Raw genomic sequence first — 18,053 nt, 5'->3', positions numbered from 1 at the left:
GGCTAGAAGGCGGCCATAAACATGATTCCCAAAAAATTGCTAAAGTTGGATTTGTTGCTGTTGTCAACAAGTGTTTTGGTGTTCTTGTGTAAGATTTTAACTTCAAATCATATTTTACTGCATTTCTAACGGTCTTGTTGTCTACCTCAAGTTCAATTGCCATTTTTCTCATGGATTTGGTTGGATCCTTTAGGATTTTGGATTTGAGAGCTTTAATAAAAGCTTTGGTACGTTTTTTTTGTTGCTTCCCTCCACTTCCAGACTTTCTCGTAATAGTTTTGCTCATAGTCATTTTCTTCTTTACATTATAAACAGTCTTTATGGACACTCCAACTATTTTTGAAATCTCCTTTGGTGTGACGAGTGCATTCAGCAAATCACACACTCCTTGACGTTTGCTTTCCTGATTACTCATATGGGCAAAAGTTTCTGAAAAGGTATGGATAATAGTGTTAGGTATGATTATGACATCAATATATGTTTAGTTTCAAAACAATTGACGTAGTGCCTGCTGAGAAAAAACAACTAAATGTTCATTGTAAATTTTGCTTCCCCACCCTGTAATAATATATAAATAATGCCCACTCCAAACATTTCAATGTGTTTTATAGAGAAAAAAGTAAAATTACATTATGGAAACATTTACATTTATAAACTGTCCTTTTAAAAATGTGAATAACATGAACAACTATGAAAAAACTGAAATTTATTAAGAAAAATAAGTGCAATTTTAACTATATTTTGCCTCTGCTTATCATTTGTAAATGTGCATTACAACTTACAGATCACAATGGATCCGCAAATACCAAAATATTTTAGTAACTGCCAGAAATTAGTAAAATTGCACTTACTTCTCTTAACACATTTCTAGTTTTCATATTTTTTGTGAAAGGCTAGCTTGTAAATTTACACATTTTCATTTAATTTCAATTTTTTACACTAAAAAAGAGGAAAAAAAATTGGAATTGTAATTATTTGTAGGTTTTTATGGTAGTATTTTACTGATCTGACCCACTTGAGACTAAAGTAGGGCTTTTTATGGGCCCTAAAATAAAAGGATTGACTGTTAATATCGTGAGTGTAATTTTTGCATTTCACCAATTCATCCTACGGGCCAGATTGGACCCTTTGGCGGGCCGGATTTGGCCCCCGGGCCACATGTTCGACACCTGTGCAGTATGCAATCCACTATTCACTGTAAAAAAAAAAAAAAAAGGCTGTAATTTAACAGAATGTTCACAGTTTATTTTACAGATTTTTCCTGTATTTTTAAGAAACAGGAAAATATCAATGAAATGACCAAAATAGACTGTGATTTTACATGTTTGAATGAAACAGGCTTTTGTGTTGCTGTAATTTTTTTCTTATGCAGGATGGTTTGGTAACATTTTTTCATTCATTTCTTTGCATAAACAACAAATAATAAGCGCAGATGCAGAAGCACACAGTCAGATTTGACCCATAACATAAAGACTTTCTATCAGCATTTAAAAAGAAACATTATCCAAATGTGTTTTGTCTTTTGTTGTATTTGATAGGTCATTGTTGAAGATGTAAGATGTGATGGTTTTTTTTATTATTATTATTCAAATTTTTATTCAGAACAGTCTCACAACACAGAACATCATTGGAACAAAGTATACTGTTCTCATTATTATTATTATTATTATTATTATTATTATTATTATTATTATTATTATTACCTTTTTTTGTTTTGAAAAAGAAAAAAAAGGTGTCAACATTGCTCACTGGAAGGAAAAAAAAAGGAATTTGTGAATCTTGATACAGGAATAATGTCATATATTCGCAGTACAAAATATAACAGAAGAGTGATTTGTGAAGCTCAGTGGTCTTCATGGTCATCCCACCAGGCTCTCACATTCATCCATGTGCACAAATGACCGCAGACATGTCCATGAAACACACACATGCAAAAAAAAATGGTGTAAGATAAATAAAGTAAACAAGTAAGTAAATGGATAATAATAATGATAATAACAAGCTTGTACATATAGCTAACTATACACACACACACACACACACACACATATATGAAAACTATACACAAATACATATATATTGCAGCGAGCCACACTGTTTGCATTGTTGGACAGTTTGCGGACAGTCATGTGACTCACGTAGTTTGCAGTGTTGCTGAGTCATGTGATGGTGTGCCACTTTGCATGCTGAAATTATGCGTTAAAAGCTAGTTCCTGTTATGTGTTGTATGGTCATGTGACTCATGTTGTGCCTATGGGGGGAGAGCAGCTGAGTTGACTGGGTAGAGGGAACGTTTTAGTTTGACACCATGACTGAACAGTCTGTGCTGTTGCAATAGAATATGTGCTGTACCACACATGTTGTTATAAAAAATAGTAACAAAAATTTGCATTCTCATAGTGTCGTGGTGTATTGTGGCATGAGAAGTGCAACCCAAGTTCCCTCTCCTCTGACTTAATTCTGCTGAGAAGTCACAAAATGTATACACATATAGTAGTATTAATAATCATAATACAAGGAGAAAAACAGAGAGAAAGGGGGTTAAAGGAGTGTAACAGTTTACCTGCGCATTTAGTATTTGGATATGAAGATGTGTTTTGATCAGAATAAAATCTACATTAGTCCAATCTGACCAGAACACATTAGAAAAGTGGGAATAAAAAATAAAAAAAAGTAGTCAGGTTTGAGGCATTTCAATAAAGCTTTGTAGAAACTCTCTTTGACTTGATATAACAAACGCAAATAAAGTAAAACTAAACGGTTTTAGATGTTAAGTTTTAGCTCGTTGTGTTTTTGTATTTGTGTATTTTAGATGTGTTTTTTTTTCATATATTTTCAGAATTTGGCTCATGGTGCAAAGCTGTGCACAAATCCAATAATACTCAACACATTTCGCTTCTATGTCAACATTAAACTCTATACTCGACCTTCTGACCTGTCTCATGCACCACAAAGACCAATGCTTTTGAAAGAATATGGAAACCATTCCTTGACTATATTAATGTGAATATATCTGCTATAATGACAAGAGCATGTGTATAAAAATGATTTTCTTTTTTTTTTTCCTACCCAGCTTCCATTGTATTGAATACTGTACTCTACCTTTCATATGTATAGCCAAGAAGGTATGTATAAGTGCATATGTACATGTGCATTTATGTGTGTATATGCATATATATAATTTTATTTATGTATTTTCTGACCACTCCCAGCCTGTATTTGTTTTATTATTTTGTTTTATGTGTGAGTGTTTAAAAAGGAAAAAAAAACAATAAACACATTTATTAAAAAAAAAAAACAACAACTCTATACTCAACAGTCCTTCTTTGCAACAAAATGGAACATCCACCATCTGAATAACTGTTTCTCAGCAGCAGCTACACACAAAAGACTGGCGTCCTTGGTGTTCTCTACCTCCGTAATTGTCTCATACAGGCGCCCGTGTATGTATGTACTCACATCTCAATCAACTCAAGAATAGAAAGGATTCAGAAAAGTAGAATTACAGTGCAGTCATCTACACATTATACTACTGAAAACTCACACAAAGTACAAAAAAAAAAAAAAAAAAAAAGCAATACAATTACAGTGCTTTGGCAGAACAACAACCATATTATATTGTAAGACTCCACTTAAATATCACAGCGTGCATCTGTTCAGGTATGTTCTGCGTCCTCAATAGTGTATTTGCCCAATGATTAGAACAGCTTTCTGTCTATAAGAAGAAAAATGTGTAGTATTTTGCAATGCGTGTGTTACAGAATGGCAAACGAAGTACAAAGCATAAAATATGTTCTTAATTTGTGTCTTTTTTTTTTTTTTTTTTTTTTTTGCTGTGGTCATAAAAATTAAGGTTTTGCTCTTTTCATATGTGCATTTATTTTCAGTGCATAAAGTGAACTTGTTATGTGATGGATTCCTTGGCGGAGAACATGTTTTTCCCATGAGAGGAAATAAAAGTAACTCGCTTCACTTTAACCTTAACCTTATGCTGCTTTAAACTAATCACATCCTGGCTCTGGTTCTGCTAAAGCCGCTCTAAAGACCTTGTTCTGTACGGAGAAGTGGTAAAACACTGGTGAGATATGCCTGAGATATTTACTTTAAACCCGTTCATGCATGAATTATAAGAGCCTTAATCAAGATTTTTTTTTTCCTGAATGTTTTTATTCCTCTAGGCTTTAAAAAAAAAAAAAAAAAAAAAAAAGAATGCGATTGAAATTGTTTTTATGAACCCATTTTTCATGGAGTTGCAAAAATGTCCACTCAGCTGGTCACCATGCGTTAAATTTTTGAAGCAAAGAAACGTATTTACTGATAAACTGTGTGAAAACTATGAAATGAAAACATTTTTAATGTAGCTAATCTGATGTTTTCTCATATTTTAACATACACTAATACTAGCCATTACTCACTTCATGGAGATAATATTTGATTTGATTTAATTTATTTATTTATTTTGAACATGCAAGGAAAAAAATAAAACAAAACAAAATAAACAACATAAAACATTTAACCTGTTTAACCCTGACCATATTTTCAGGGGAAGAACGCCTAAACAGACATACCCAAAGTAAATGAAGAATGACTTCACAATAATAAGGTTCATATGGATGTTCTTGGTGTCTATGGACATTTACAGACCTCACAGAATCTATTCCCATTGTCTAAAATATTGTATCTATTACTATGTCTGAGTAAACTGTAACAAACTAAAAGAGAAATTAGAATTTTTTATCCTCGCCTGTGTTTTTTTCGGCTGGATTGACGATGATATGCATAAATTAATTGTTCGTGTCCAAGATTTTTAATAGTGTAATATTCACCCCACAAAGATTAAAAATCATGTTTGAACATTAAAGTTTGCACTAAAATACACTTTTGATGTACTTTTATCAACATTAGGGTCTAAACTTTGAGCAAAAGTTGAAAAAAACATCCATTGTCCTGATTTATTATATTTTTATAGTAGATGAATATTAATAAAATTTTTTAGGCCCGCGGGCAGACCGATAGGGCTAAAGGGGTTTATGGACAGAATCTATCTTCAGCACATACAAATCTGAATATTGCATTGTCAAAAAGGAGTAAGAAGAAGTATAAACTTATTTAATCCTACCCTTCAGTGCTTTTATACCTTTATCACTAATTTGATACAAGAATCAAACAATACTATTTTCCTAATTTTGGCATTGAACCACAACAAATACATAAAGCAGTAACTGCATTACACACAGCAATATGATCATAGCAGTACAGTCATACAAACAGACTCAACAATTCAACCATTTTCTTCAATAATTACAGCATATTTATCAGTACAACATCATCCATAAACAAACAGGCCTCATTGTCATTATTAAATATTGTATCTCTCAAGAATCATTTTTTATATCTTTTTTAAACTGAATTATGTTTGATATTTGTGTTATTTCACACATAATTTGTTCCATATTTACTCCACAGATGGTGATACAGAAACTTTTGAACGTAGTGCGTACTTTATGAATCTTTAAATTTAACTTTCCTCTTAAATCATAGTCTCCTTCTCTTTCACAAACATTTCTTGAATATTACCCGGCAGTAAGTTATTTTTTGCTTTCTACATTATTTGAATAGTTTTGAATTCCATGCAAAAAAAAAAAAAAAAAAAGATATTTACAGTTTAATAACAATACAACCAATTGATTTAGACTCAACATGTTAGTGCAGATCAGGTTTATGAAGAACAGTAAAGTTACAGTAATGGTATGAATTGTGGTGTATGGGATGGTGCATTCACTGCAAAAATCTAAATCTGACCTCATGTATTTTTCTCATTTTTATTCAAAATATCTCACCACACTTAAAATAAGACACAATCACCTGAAGAGTATTTTTTTTTTTTAATTCAAGCAGAAAAAATCTGCCAATGGAACAAATGAAAATTATCTTTTTGATTTTCCAGCTCTATTGTCTAAAAATCAGTTCTTATATCTCACTGAAAAGTTACTCGTTAGGTGATTATGTCTTCTTTTAAGTGTGATGAGATATTTGGACTATGAAAAAAGGTAAACACGCACATCTAAAATAAGAGGTGTGCAGGATCCCAAAAAATTAAACCATGAAAAATAAAGGAAGGTCCGCATAACCTATGAGCTCCCAAACCATTTATTCAGTGACGTTTGAGGCCGAGGCCCTTCATCAGACTGAGGACAGACAACTTACACAGGTGTTTTATATGTAGCATCTAATCACACACGTGACCTGCGATATACGTCATTTTGGAATAACAGAAAAAGTCTATTAAAACATTTCAAACATATGATCAATTATAAATGATCAAGAATCAAACATTCCAAGTATCCACAAATACAAAATACACAGGTGTTTTATATGCAGTGTCCGACCACAATAGCACGTGACATGCAATATATGTCATCTTAGAAGAGCAGAAAATAGCTTATTAAACCTTATCTACATACAATCAATCATAAATCGTCAAATGTTTCAAATATTGTGTCAAATTTATAATAAATGTGTCAAATTTGAAGCATTTGACGATTTTCTGCTCTTCTAAGATGACATATATTGCATGTCACGTGCTATTGTGGGTCGGACACTGCATATAAAACACCTGTGTATTTTGTATTTGTGACACTTGGAATGTTTGACTCTTGATCATTTAATAACTGATCATATGTTTGGAAATGTTTTAATAGACTTTTTCTGCTATTCCAAAATGACGTGTATCGCAGGTCACGTGTTGTGATTAGATGCTACATATAAAACACCTGTGTAAGTTTGTCTGTCCTCAGTCTGATGAAGGGCCTCGGCCTGAAACGTCCCTGAATAAATGGTTTGGGAGCTCACAGGTTGTGCGGACCTTCCTTTATTTTTTCATGAGATATTTGGACTAGAAATGAGAAAAATACACTTGGTAAGATTTAGATTTTTGCAGTGTGAGCGTCCACTGTGTTCGCTGATATGGAACTAAAACAATAAAATCCATGAATATACAGAGAACAGCTGTCTACTGTAGTGACCGCTATGCATGAAAGAGTTAATTTATTTGAAAAGCGAAGAAATAGAAGGATCTTTGTATGTTTGTAAGTTTCTGCTGGTGTGGATCACTGAGAGAGTGTGTGTTATGGTGCATGGGATGCAGTTTCCTCCTCATTTTTCCCCCTCATTATTTCCTCATAAATGGAGCAGAATGAAGAGTGAACCCAGGTAGTGTTTGGACTCATTTGTCCAGTTAAGGACCTCAGCTTCTCCTGCATGTTTGATTAGTTTGGACAAGCCAGCGCGACCAGCTCCGGTTTGTGCATGCAAGCCAAGTCTGTGTCACACTGAAAAGTTATTTAATTATTCGAAATGTCAAGTATGATTTCCATTGCACAAAGGGTGAAAAGAAAACAGTTTGATTTGAATTCTTAAGCCTCGTAGCACGACAGTCCTATTTAGTTTAATTAAAGGCTATGTAGTTTTACAGGCTTCCACATTTGAGGCCTGATAGTGTCTGCTTATGATGTAAATAGAGAGAAAGGGGATCAGGAAGTATTTATCGGGCAGAATGTTCAAAATGACACATTGAGAAAGAGGTGAGACTGAAATAAGAACAATTATGTCAATCGTATGTCTGGTTTAAAGTGTAGTCGGCATATAATTCTAGTTTAGCTTCAAGAAACATAAACAAAACCTGATGTGGCTTTGACTAACTCTATAAAAAACAAACAAATAATAAAGTCCCACTAATTAGAAGACTGCATCATGTTGGTGTTATACACCGATCTGCCATAACATTCTGACCACTGACAGAAGGAGAAGTAGGAGGAGGAGGAGGAAGCAGGAGTAGAAAGGAGTAGAAGGAGTAGTAGTAGTAGTAGTAATAGTAAGTAGTATTAGTAATAGAAGTATGAGTAGGGTAGGAGTAGGAGTAGGATAGGAGTAGGAGTAGAAGGAGTAGTAGTAGTAGTAGTAATAGAAGTAGGAGTAGGAGTAGGAGGAGGAGAAGGAGTAGTAGTAGTAGTAGTAGTAGTAGTAGTAGTAGTTAGTAGTATAGTGGTAATAGTAGTAGTAGTAATAGAAGTAGGAGTAGGAGTAGGAGTAGAAGGAGTAGGAGTAGTAGTAGTAGTAGTAGTAGTAGTAATAGAAGTAGGAGTAGGAGTAGGAGTAGGAGTAGGAGGAGTAGAAGGAGTAGTAGTAGTAGTAGTAATAGTAGTAGTAGTAGTAGTAGTAGTAGTAGTAGTAGTAGTAGTAGTGGTAATAGTAGTAGTAGTAATAGAAGTAGGAGTAGGAGTAGAAGGAGTAGTAGTAATAGTAGTAGTAGTAGTAGTAGGAGTAGTAGTAGAAGGAGTAGTAGTAGTAGGAGGAGGAGGAGGAGGAGTAATAGTAGGAGTAGTAGTAGTAGTAGTAGGAGTAGTAGGAGTAGCAGTAGTAGTAGTAGTAGTAGTAGTAGTAGTAGTAGTAGTAGTAGTAGTAGTAGGAGTAGTAGAAGTAGGAGGAGGAGGAGGAGTAATAGTAGTAGGAGTAAGAGTAAGAGTAGTAGTAGTAGTAGGAGTTGGAAGTAGTAGTAGGAGTAGGAGTAGGAGTAGTAGGAGCAGTAGGAGGAGGAGGAGTAGTTGTAGTAGTAGTAGGAGGAGGAGTAATAGTAGTAGTAGTAGTAGTAGTAGTAGTAGTAGTAGAAGTAGGAGGAAGAGGAGTAGTAGTAATAGTAGTAGTAGTGGTAGGAGGAGGAGGAGTAGAAGTAGGAGGAGTAATAGTAGTAATAGTAGTAGTAGTAGTAGAAGTAGTAGAAGTAGTAGTAGTAGTAATAGTAGTAGTAGTAGGAGGAGGAGGAGGAGGAGGAGGAGGAGTAGAAGTAGGAGGAGGAGGAGTAGTAGTAGTAGTAGTTGTAGTAGTAGTAGGAGTAGTAGAAGAAGGAGTAGTAGTAGAATTAGTAGGAGTAATAGTAGTAGTACTAGTAGAAGTAGGAGGAGGAGGAGTAATAGTAGTAGTAGTAGTAGGAGTAGGAGTAGCAGTAGTAGTAGTAGTAGTAGTAGTAGTAGTAGTAGTAGTAGAAGTAGGAGGAGGAGGAGGAGGAGGAGGAGTAGTAGAAGTAGGAGGAGTAATAGTAGTAGTAATAATAGTAGTAGTAGTAGTAGTAGTAGTAGTAGTAGTAGTATAGTAGTAGTAGTAGTAGTAGGAGTAGTAGTAGGAGTAGGAGCAGTATATTTGTTTTAATCGATAATGGAGAGGTCTGCACCTTAATGGAAATGAAAAAGTAAGGTTTGAAAGTAAGTGCTTGACTTAAAGCAGAGGTTATCAATTATATTTGTCAACATGATTATTATTATTATGATTTATTTAGTATTATTATTAGTATTAGTAGTAGTAGTAGGAGTAGTAAGTAGTAGCATAGTAGTAGTAGTGGTAGTAGTAGTAGTAGTAGTAGTAGTAGTAGTAGTGTAGTAGTAGTAGTAGTAGTTTTTTTCTGAGGAGGTGCTGTAGGAGCCAGACATTGAATTATACAGAGCTGTGTAAAAGTCTTAGGCCTCCTTTAGTGTCATTGTTTTTGCAAGGTTATAATAGCATATTTCTATTTTTCTAATCTCTTCATTAAGTAATAAAATGCACAAAACACACTCACTTTATTCAAAACCAACTCAAATCTCACCTCTTCAGATCATCATTCGAAAACTGACTGCCTGTTCCTCATCCACCCTCATCCACCTTCTCTTATGTGTTTTCTTTCTGTATGTGTCTCTCCCTTTTTGCTTCAGTATTTGTTCTTTGTTTGTCCTTTGTATCCACTCTGTATCTGTTTTTCCCCGTTTGTTGTGTGTTTGTCCATTGGCTGCTTATTGTAAAGTGTCTTTGAGTACTTAGAAAAGCACTATATAAAACCGATGTATTATTATTGTTATTGCTATTATTATTATTATTATTATTATTATTATTATTATTATTATACACAAGGAGCTTTAACCAAATGAAACATCTGGCATGTTAGATTAGTGCAGTAAAACACTTATGTCTGCACGTACCAGCTCAAAATATTTGACTTTGACAACTTTGTACGGATCTGCAGAAAAGCAGATTTTAAAATTTATTTTTGTACAATTTTTAATTCATATTTCATGTATATTCAAGCTGTATCTTAATAGAGAGTGAAAAACACATGTATATGACAAGTAGGCCAAGACGTATGCACAGGATTGTATGTGTGAAAAAAATAAATAATATTAAGTTTCTTTGGTCTCATTAGGCTTAACCCTTTCATGCATGAATTATGAGAACATTAATCAAGATCTTTTTTCCCCAAGTGGTTTTTTATTAATCTTCAGATATGAAAAACAAAAACAAAGAAAAAAAACAATGTGACCTATTTTTTTATGAAGTTACAAAACTGTCCATCAACTGGACACCATACATTTAATTTTAGAAAGCAAAGAAAACTGTAGTTACTGATATACTGTGTGAAAAATATGAATTATTCTCATATTTTAACGCCTCTAATACTATTGTTTTACTCACTTCATGGAGATAATATGCGAGAAAAAAAAAAAACTTTTTGTTTAAAACAAAACAAAACAAAATTGACAATTTATTTTACACTCAGACATGTTACTACAGATCAGGTTTATCTTGAACGGCAAAGTTACAGTAATGGTATGAATCGCAGTGTATGGGATGATGCATAAGCGTCCACTGTGTTGGCTGATATGTCCACTGTAGTGACCAGTATGCATGAAAGGGTTCATAGAATTTTCAGTATGAACTTCAATAGGGCAGATTAAAACAGTGCACCGTGGCCAAAGTATGTGCATATTAGATTAGATTTTAGTATTCAATAATTGAAATACTGCAGTAAAACTACTTGAAATTATCAGAGGTACTTGACTGTTGAGGGCATTGGTGTCAAATTTAATCAGGACTGTACCTTATATCCAATGTCAGTTCTGTCCCAGTAGAATGAATGTTCTTTATGGTGAGTTTAACTGACAGTATATCCCACTGGATCATCTGGCACATAGTGAGACTAAAAACTAATAGTTGTAGGTAACAACTAAAATATTTAGCCATGCATATTTACTGTGTTGATAACTATATAACATTTCCAGCTAAAATTCTCTTTTTAATCATATAGAATATCACTGACATGCAGTATTGTAATAGATAAACAGTAAAATATATGTCATATATCTAATTTTGGTGCAGTTCTCTCTATGTGCCATAAACCGCCCATAGTAAGTGAAAAATATGTAGTATTCGGTTCATATAATGTTAATTTACTGTAACTCCTATTGAGTTTGTTACAGTTCAAGTATTACACTATGTTAAACTGTAGTTTAATAAAATCCATTGAAGTAAACAAGTCTAATACTTTATGAAAACAGGTGATTTTATTTGTGTATCTATCAGAATGTCTAAGGCCATGGACGTATTGATGGTGTTATAGTGTCATCTAGTGGCAAGTAATAGTACTGTAAGGTCCTGAGCTAGGGTAAGCAGGGTGTTATTCTAGAAATTAGACAGAAACAAATTAGAAATAAATCAGAAAAATGAAACACAGATTAGTTTACAGTGGGGCTTTTCTGAAGGCTTGTGTCCTTGTTTCATTAAAATAGATGTGGACTTTCTACGGCTGTTTATATTTTAAATGAGAATCAACTCAGATGGGCAGCATTGGGTGGCTCACTGAAGAAACATTGTATTGTAACCATGAAAAGTCCTGAAAATCCTGGAGCCTTTTGTTCATCTTTTGTCAACTTGTTACAGCATATAGATCACTGTCAATGCCAATTCTTGGAGAGCTGACTGCTTTGTAAAGTAAAGACATTTGAGCTTTTTCTTTATGCAATGACAAATGTGTCGTTTCTGGGTTTCTTGTTTTGTGGATGTTGTACGCTGGTTTAGAGTGTAGACATCAGGCCTGTATTTACATTGTGTGTTCTAATTCACACTCTTTCCATGTCTTATTGCAGACATTTGCAAGATTCAGGTATAATAATCTGAACAGTATCAACCCATGTGGTTTGACTCAAATTTCAATAGGTTTAAGTACCAGGTAGGAACACTAATGTCAGGAATGTTTGCTCTGTTTATACCAAATATCATCCTCAATCCTAGTCTCATGGAAACTGGGAATCTGGTTAAATCATCTTTATGTAATGAAGCAAATAACAAGGTTGTCAAGACTACACCAGTCCAGTCTTTATTCAGCAATTCAAAGAAAAAAAAAAAAAAAAAAGAAAAAAAAGACCACAGGTTTCCCAGCTTCTGTTGTTCAGGTGGTTAAATAATGTAAACATGCTTTGCATTTCATGCAACAAGTCTACAGGAGGCTGTAACTGATTAATATCTGCAGAAGAAAAGAAACCGGTTTAAGCAAGTAATACCGCCACATGCAAACTGCCCTTTGCCTTCATGGTGGGTCTTAAAACTGAGTAAATAACTGAAGCCATTAATGCCAAAATACCTTCACACCATCCGGTCACACTTCAGTGCATCAAAATAATGCATAAAACAAGCATATTAAAAATGACTGGAAGAACAAACAAGCAAATGCCCAACAAGAGCTTTATTAAAACGACACTTGAACATGGGAATGCCACAAAAAGCAGGTCAACACAACTGCAGCACCAAAAACAAAAAAGGCAAAAAACACAAAAATGAGCTTCTTTGAAGCCACTTTTAAAAAATACCCCAGGTGAGTAAATGCAAGCTCAACCATACAAATAACCCTAACAGGTGTTCTACACTAAGACATTTAAATCACTTGATGCAGACTTCGTCCTGAGATGGCACAACTTCCAGGGCACTTCAGGTTATACGGTCTTCTGCTGGCCCTTCTTTCCGATCAGAGACTTGTGGATGTGGGGGATCACACCTGAGAAAAAGAGCAATGTGGATGAGTCCAAGTATTCTAGAAAGATTATACAGATGTCAGTAGTCTAAGATTTCATATGTAGGTTTGAGGGTACAGTGAAACACGGGTTTTTTGAACAGGTCATTAGTTAGAAAAGAGTTACAAAATAGTTGACATTTGGACTAAATGGAAAAGTTGCTTATTTGGTGGAAAATGCATCAATCAACATTGGTTTATCCTTTGAATATGCCAAGATAAAGGCTATATTTGCAATGCAATAAAAACCAACAGTAAATCCAGAAAACAAGAAAAAATTAAAATAAAAAATGTACAGTCATCAAGTTTAAAAAATAAAACAAAACATATTACAGAGCTATTTCTTACCTCCACCAGCAATAGTGGCTTTAATAAGTGAATCCAGCTCCTCGTCTCCTCTAATGGCCAGCTGCAAGTGGCGTGGAGTAATACGCTTCACCTTAAGATCCTTTGATGCATTTCCTGCCAACTCCAGAACCTGAAACACCAGAGTCACCGTGTCATTGTTGTCATAGGGGAAGTCATGCGGCAGTTAACCGCAGGCGTTTGTTCTACCGGGGGGGATTTTTTTTCTGCGATAAGACCAATATTACTATGTGATCGTGGTTACCTCGGCAGTGAGGTATTCGAGGATAGCCGCGCTGTATACGGCTGCAGTGGCTCCGACTCTGCCGTGGCTGGTGGTTCTTGATTTCAGATGTCTGTGGATACGGCCCACTGGAAACTGAGGCGATACGAAAGAAAGCGAGCGTGAATGCAAAGACAACAAAGGTTCAGTGGCCTCTCGGTTAAAGACGGCTGCCAGTCGAGTAACCTCTGGTTGTTAGCTTACATTAGCATAACTTAGGAAATGAATGAAACCCTGTAGACAAACCTGCAAGCCTGCTCTCTGCGAGCGCGAAATAGCCTTCGTCTTGGTCTTTCCGGAGTCCTTTCCTGCCTTTCCTCCAGCCTGGAAACATGAACACAGTCAGTTTTGGGCCACAGTTAAAGCCAAAATCCCCCAGATTCACATAACTATAATGTGGTCATTTTATTGCCCCCTTTAACATCCTGTGGCCACTATGACTTTCCCCGGTGTATTCCATAACGACAACTTAGCTAGCATGCTAACAGCTAGCGTTAGCGGCTAAAAGCTAGCCACTCACTCCCGCATATTTAACGCAATAAACTACTTTCCTACATCACATAGCGGCCCCAAAGCTCGATAGAACACGACAAGAACTTTACCATATTTAAAATCCTTTAGTGAGTTGTGACACCGGGGCAAAAATCGATGTTGTTAGTTTGCTGCCGTAGACCGACTGTCGGTTTGAACTACAACCCCCGCCTACACTCATAAATACCCAGCCTTTATCCGGGTATCTGCCGGAAATGCGCCAACCAATAGGACTTCGCCATGACGTTTTTGGGAACGCGTTTACCCAATGAGCAGTTCCTTGCGTCACTTTGCGGGAAAAGTGTTACATTTCCTCTCAAGGCGAACTGGGAAATGTAGTACTTTGGTTTCACATTCAATTCCATTGTGTATAAATTCCATAATAAATGCGTTTTGACAGCGATAACAGCTTCACAACACGGGGGCGTTCTTCACGATTTAGTGGCAGTGATCATTTGATAGTATTAGAAGAATTTAGATCAATTTCTTTGTGAAATTATGACCAACGCTTTTGTACTATTGTTAGTACATAACGTCGGGAAATGCAAAAATAAAACGTAATACAATAGAATATGAAAAGATTAGCCTGTATGACCCACTATTAGCACCACCACTCCTAACACTGGTGTTAATAATGTGCATGTGTGTGTGTATCATACAATATAACTACATGTTGACTGGGGGGCATTTAATGTCATTGTCTGGAAACCTGGTGTTTGACCACATGTCACTTCACTGATTTCCTGAGAAGCCTTTAACCCTTTCATGCATGTATTATGAGAACTTTGATCAAGATTTTTTTTTTTTTTTTTTTACTGTGTGTTTTTATTCCTCTTTAGGCATTAAAAAACGGTGTGCAGACAAATGCCCACAAGACAATTGCCCACAACCTTAATGAAAAAAGAGACAAATGCCCACAATTTGTAGTATTATTCCAATGGGGGAACACTGTTAGTAGGTAAATTAATCTACTTATTTGTAAATAAGCTATTTCAACTACTCAAAGCTGAGTCTTTGTAGAAAGAAAAACTGTAGTATGTATACGTTGTTACTTTAATTTTAATTAATCAATACTAATAAAACACTAAACAAGTTTTTCAAATGTGATGGGTGATTGATCTGAGTATGTACATAATTCTTAGAGGTTTCTTAAAAAAAAAGTCTGAAAAACAAAATCCTACAAACAATTTTCTCTTTGATTTATTATCTATTCATTCATTCATTCATTCATTCATTCATTCATTCATTCATTATCTGAACCCGCTTTATCCACACTAGGGTCATGGGGGTCGCTTGGAGCCTATCCCAGCTACTTATGGGCGCAGGCGGGGTACCCCCTGGACGTTTCACCAGTTCATCACAAGGCTTATTATCTAATAAAGGCTTAATTCAGATCCTGTATCAATAATGTTACAATGACATAACTATTTGGACTATTGTTGCTTAACAACTGAATACTGATTACATATGTAGATATCTGCAGTACATATGTACTTAAAATATCTGCAATATTTGCATGCTTCATATAGTTCCCCCATTGGAATAATGCCATACTACAAATTGTGGGCATTTGTCTCTTTTTTCATTAAGGTTGTGGGCAATTGTCTTGTGGGCATTTGTCATGGAATCAAAAACAAAAAAACAATACAATTGGGAAAAAAAAAATGCTGAACCTATTTTTTATGGAGTTGCAAAAATATCCACTCAGCTGGACACCATGTGTTTAATTTTTGAAGCAAAGAAACATGTATTTGTTGATATACTGTGTGAAAACATTTTTAATGCTGCTAATCTGATGTTTTGTCACATTTTAACATACTCTAATACTAGTTAGGTGTGAATGTGAGTGTGACTGTTTATCTCTATATGTCAGCCCTGCAATGAACTGGCGAAATGTCCAGGGTGTACCCCACCTTCACCCCTATGTAGCTGGGATAGGCTCCAAGTGACCCCCGTGACCCTAGTGAGGATAAAGTGGGTTCAGAAAATGAATGAATGAATAATACTAGTTATTACTCACTTCATGGAGATAATATTTAAAAAAAAAACCACATTTTTGTAAAAAAAAAAAAAAAATCAACTGTTAATTGCACTCTAATAACAATATCAAGGAATTTTTTACACTTAAACATGTCACTGCAGATTAGGTTTATCAAGAACAACACATTTACAATAACGGTATGAACTGCAGTGTATACGATGAGGCATAAGTCTCCACTGTGTTGGCTGATACGGAACTAAAACAACCAAATTAATGAATATACAATAGAACAGCTGCAGAATAGCTGTCCAGTGTGGTGAACACTATGCATGAAAGGGTTAAAGGCTGTAAAATTTCAGAATAATAAAGATGACTTTTAATTTCAGTATCAATTTATTTTATTACTTTCTGGAGAAAACATTCATAGATATTTAGTCTGTCAGTATTTTTGAAAAGATTTTAGTTCAAAGGTGCAAGAAAAAACCAGTATCTGAGCCATAAGACAAAACAAAGCATGTAAAGGTTAAGGTTACACTACACACTTATTTTCTTGAAACACACATGAATCGTTGTAAAGTTAATTGTATCATCAGGTTCTTCTGGTTCATGCTGTACAAAATGAACAATATGAACAAGGCTGATGGAGGAGCAAAGATAAACTGCTGTTCCACTGTCAGTTTGATGGTGTATATACAAAGAGTTCTCCTCACTAATAACATTTCATGCCTGTGTCTGTCCTTGTGTCTGTGTGTATTTGCTTTAAACAGGTATTCAGATTATATGAAATACCAATATGTTCTTCGGTGAGGGTTTTGTCTGTTGAACCTGAGACATCAGACTGAAGGGCGGAGGTGGTGGAGTATCTTTTCTCATATGTTTAGTCACTTTCCTTAAACCAACTGCTCACAATACAACAATGCACTGATGGTGGAGGTACATCATCCCTTGAATTTGTAAAAGAGACTTATGTGACACATTTGTTTAATTCTCATTTCTTACTTAAAAGACTTAAAAAGACCACTTTACTCAGCAGACGCAAAACATTTAACTTCTGATTGATCAAATCACTGTTATATCTATGTTTCTGGTCATATTATTAATAAATGAATGAACCTGGAAGTAGTGATGATGACTTCTTTGCTATAAGATAAGTGCACCTTTAGTTTATTCTTTACTTAACTTCAGATACTTAAATTTCAGATACTTAATTTAAGTGCAAAAAAAATTCTGACTCTTAATTTCAGTGCAAAAAAAAATCAAATACTTAATTTCAGTGCAAAAAAACAACAACAACAAACAAACAGATACTTAATTTCAGTATAAAACAAAATCAGATACTTAATTTCAGTGCAAAAAAAAAAATCCGATACTTAATTTCAGTGCAAAAAATCAGATACTTAATTTCAGTCCAAAAAAACAAACAAACAAAAAAAACAGATACTTAATTTCAGTACAAAACAAAATCAGATAATTTCAGTTAAAAAAAAAAAATCAGATACTTAATTACAGTTTTTAAAAAATCAGATACTTAATTACAGTTAAAAACAAACAAACAAACAAAAGAAACAGATACCTAATTTCAGTACAAAACAAAATCAGATACTTAATTTCAGTGCAAAAAAAACTCAAACAATCAGATACTTAATTTCAGTGCCAAAAAAATCTGTGCTAGAAATTCAATGGCTTTTATTATTCCAAATCTAATTAGACAGATTTACTTCCACAGAGATTACGCATGTCAAATATTTCTGAATCCATTTAAAACAGGGGTGCCCAATCCTGGTCCTCAAGAGCTACTGTCCTGCATGTTTCCCTCTTCCAGCACACCTGACGGTCATTATCAGGCTTCTGCAGAGCTTGATGATAGGCTTATCATGTGAATCCGGTGTGTCGTCAGAGGGATACATCTAAAACATGCAGGATAGTAGCTCTCGAGGACCAGGATTGGGCACCCCCGATTTAAAACATGTGGTAAGTCTGTAGTTTCTCACTTTGGCCACACGAGGGAAGTAAAACCTTTTATACACAGAGATGCAGTCAATTCT

At 34.8% G+C, this 18,053-nt stretch overlaps 1 protein-coding gene across 1 annotated transcript; it reads right to left on the bottom strand.

Annotated features, from left to right (window-relative positions):
* Positions 1-12,165: 12,165 nt before the first annotated feature.
* On the bottom strand, positions 12,166-14,219 carry LOC115438989 (histone H2A.Z). Its single transcript, XM_030162884.1, has 5 exons — positions 14,099-14,219; positions 13,743-13,820; positions 13,479-13,592; positions 13,217-13,346; positions 12,166-12,853 (listed from the first exon to the last, which is right to left on the bottom strand). Exons 1-5 carry the CDS (start codon positions 14,099-14,101, stop codon positions 12,792-12,794), a joined length of 387 nt encoding a protein of 128 aa, XP_030018744.1. The 5' UTR covers positions 14,102-14,219; the 3' UTR covers positions 12,166-12,791.
* Between the last annotated feature and the right edge of the window lie 3,834 nt (positions 14,220-18,053).

The sequence above is a fragment of the Sphaeramia orbicularis genome, chromosome 18 (assembly GCF_902148855.1).
Source record: "Sphaeramia orbicularis chromosome 18, fSphaOr1.1, whole genome shotgun sequence".
Classification (NCBI taxonomy): domain Eukaryota; kingdom Metazoa; phylum Chordata; class Actinopteri; order Kurtiformes; family Apogonidae; genus Sphaeramia; species Sphaeramia orbicularis.
This window is presented reverse-complemented; position numbering and strand designations above follow the sequence as displayed.

Excerpts from the sequence above, each read along its gene's own strand:
- LOC115438989 (XM_030162884.1), bottom strand. Across the intron at positions 13,347-13,478 it reads TCGAATACCTCACTGCCGAG|GTTCTGGAGTTGGCAGGAAA; the intron begins GTAACCACGATC and ends CTGGTGTTTCAG. Across the intron at positions 12,854-13,216 it reads AGCCACTATTGCTGGTGGAG|GTGTGATCCCCCACATCCAC; the intron begins GTAAGAAATAGC and ends TCTTTTTCTCAG.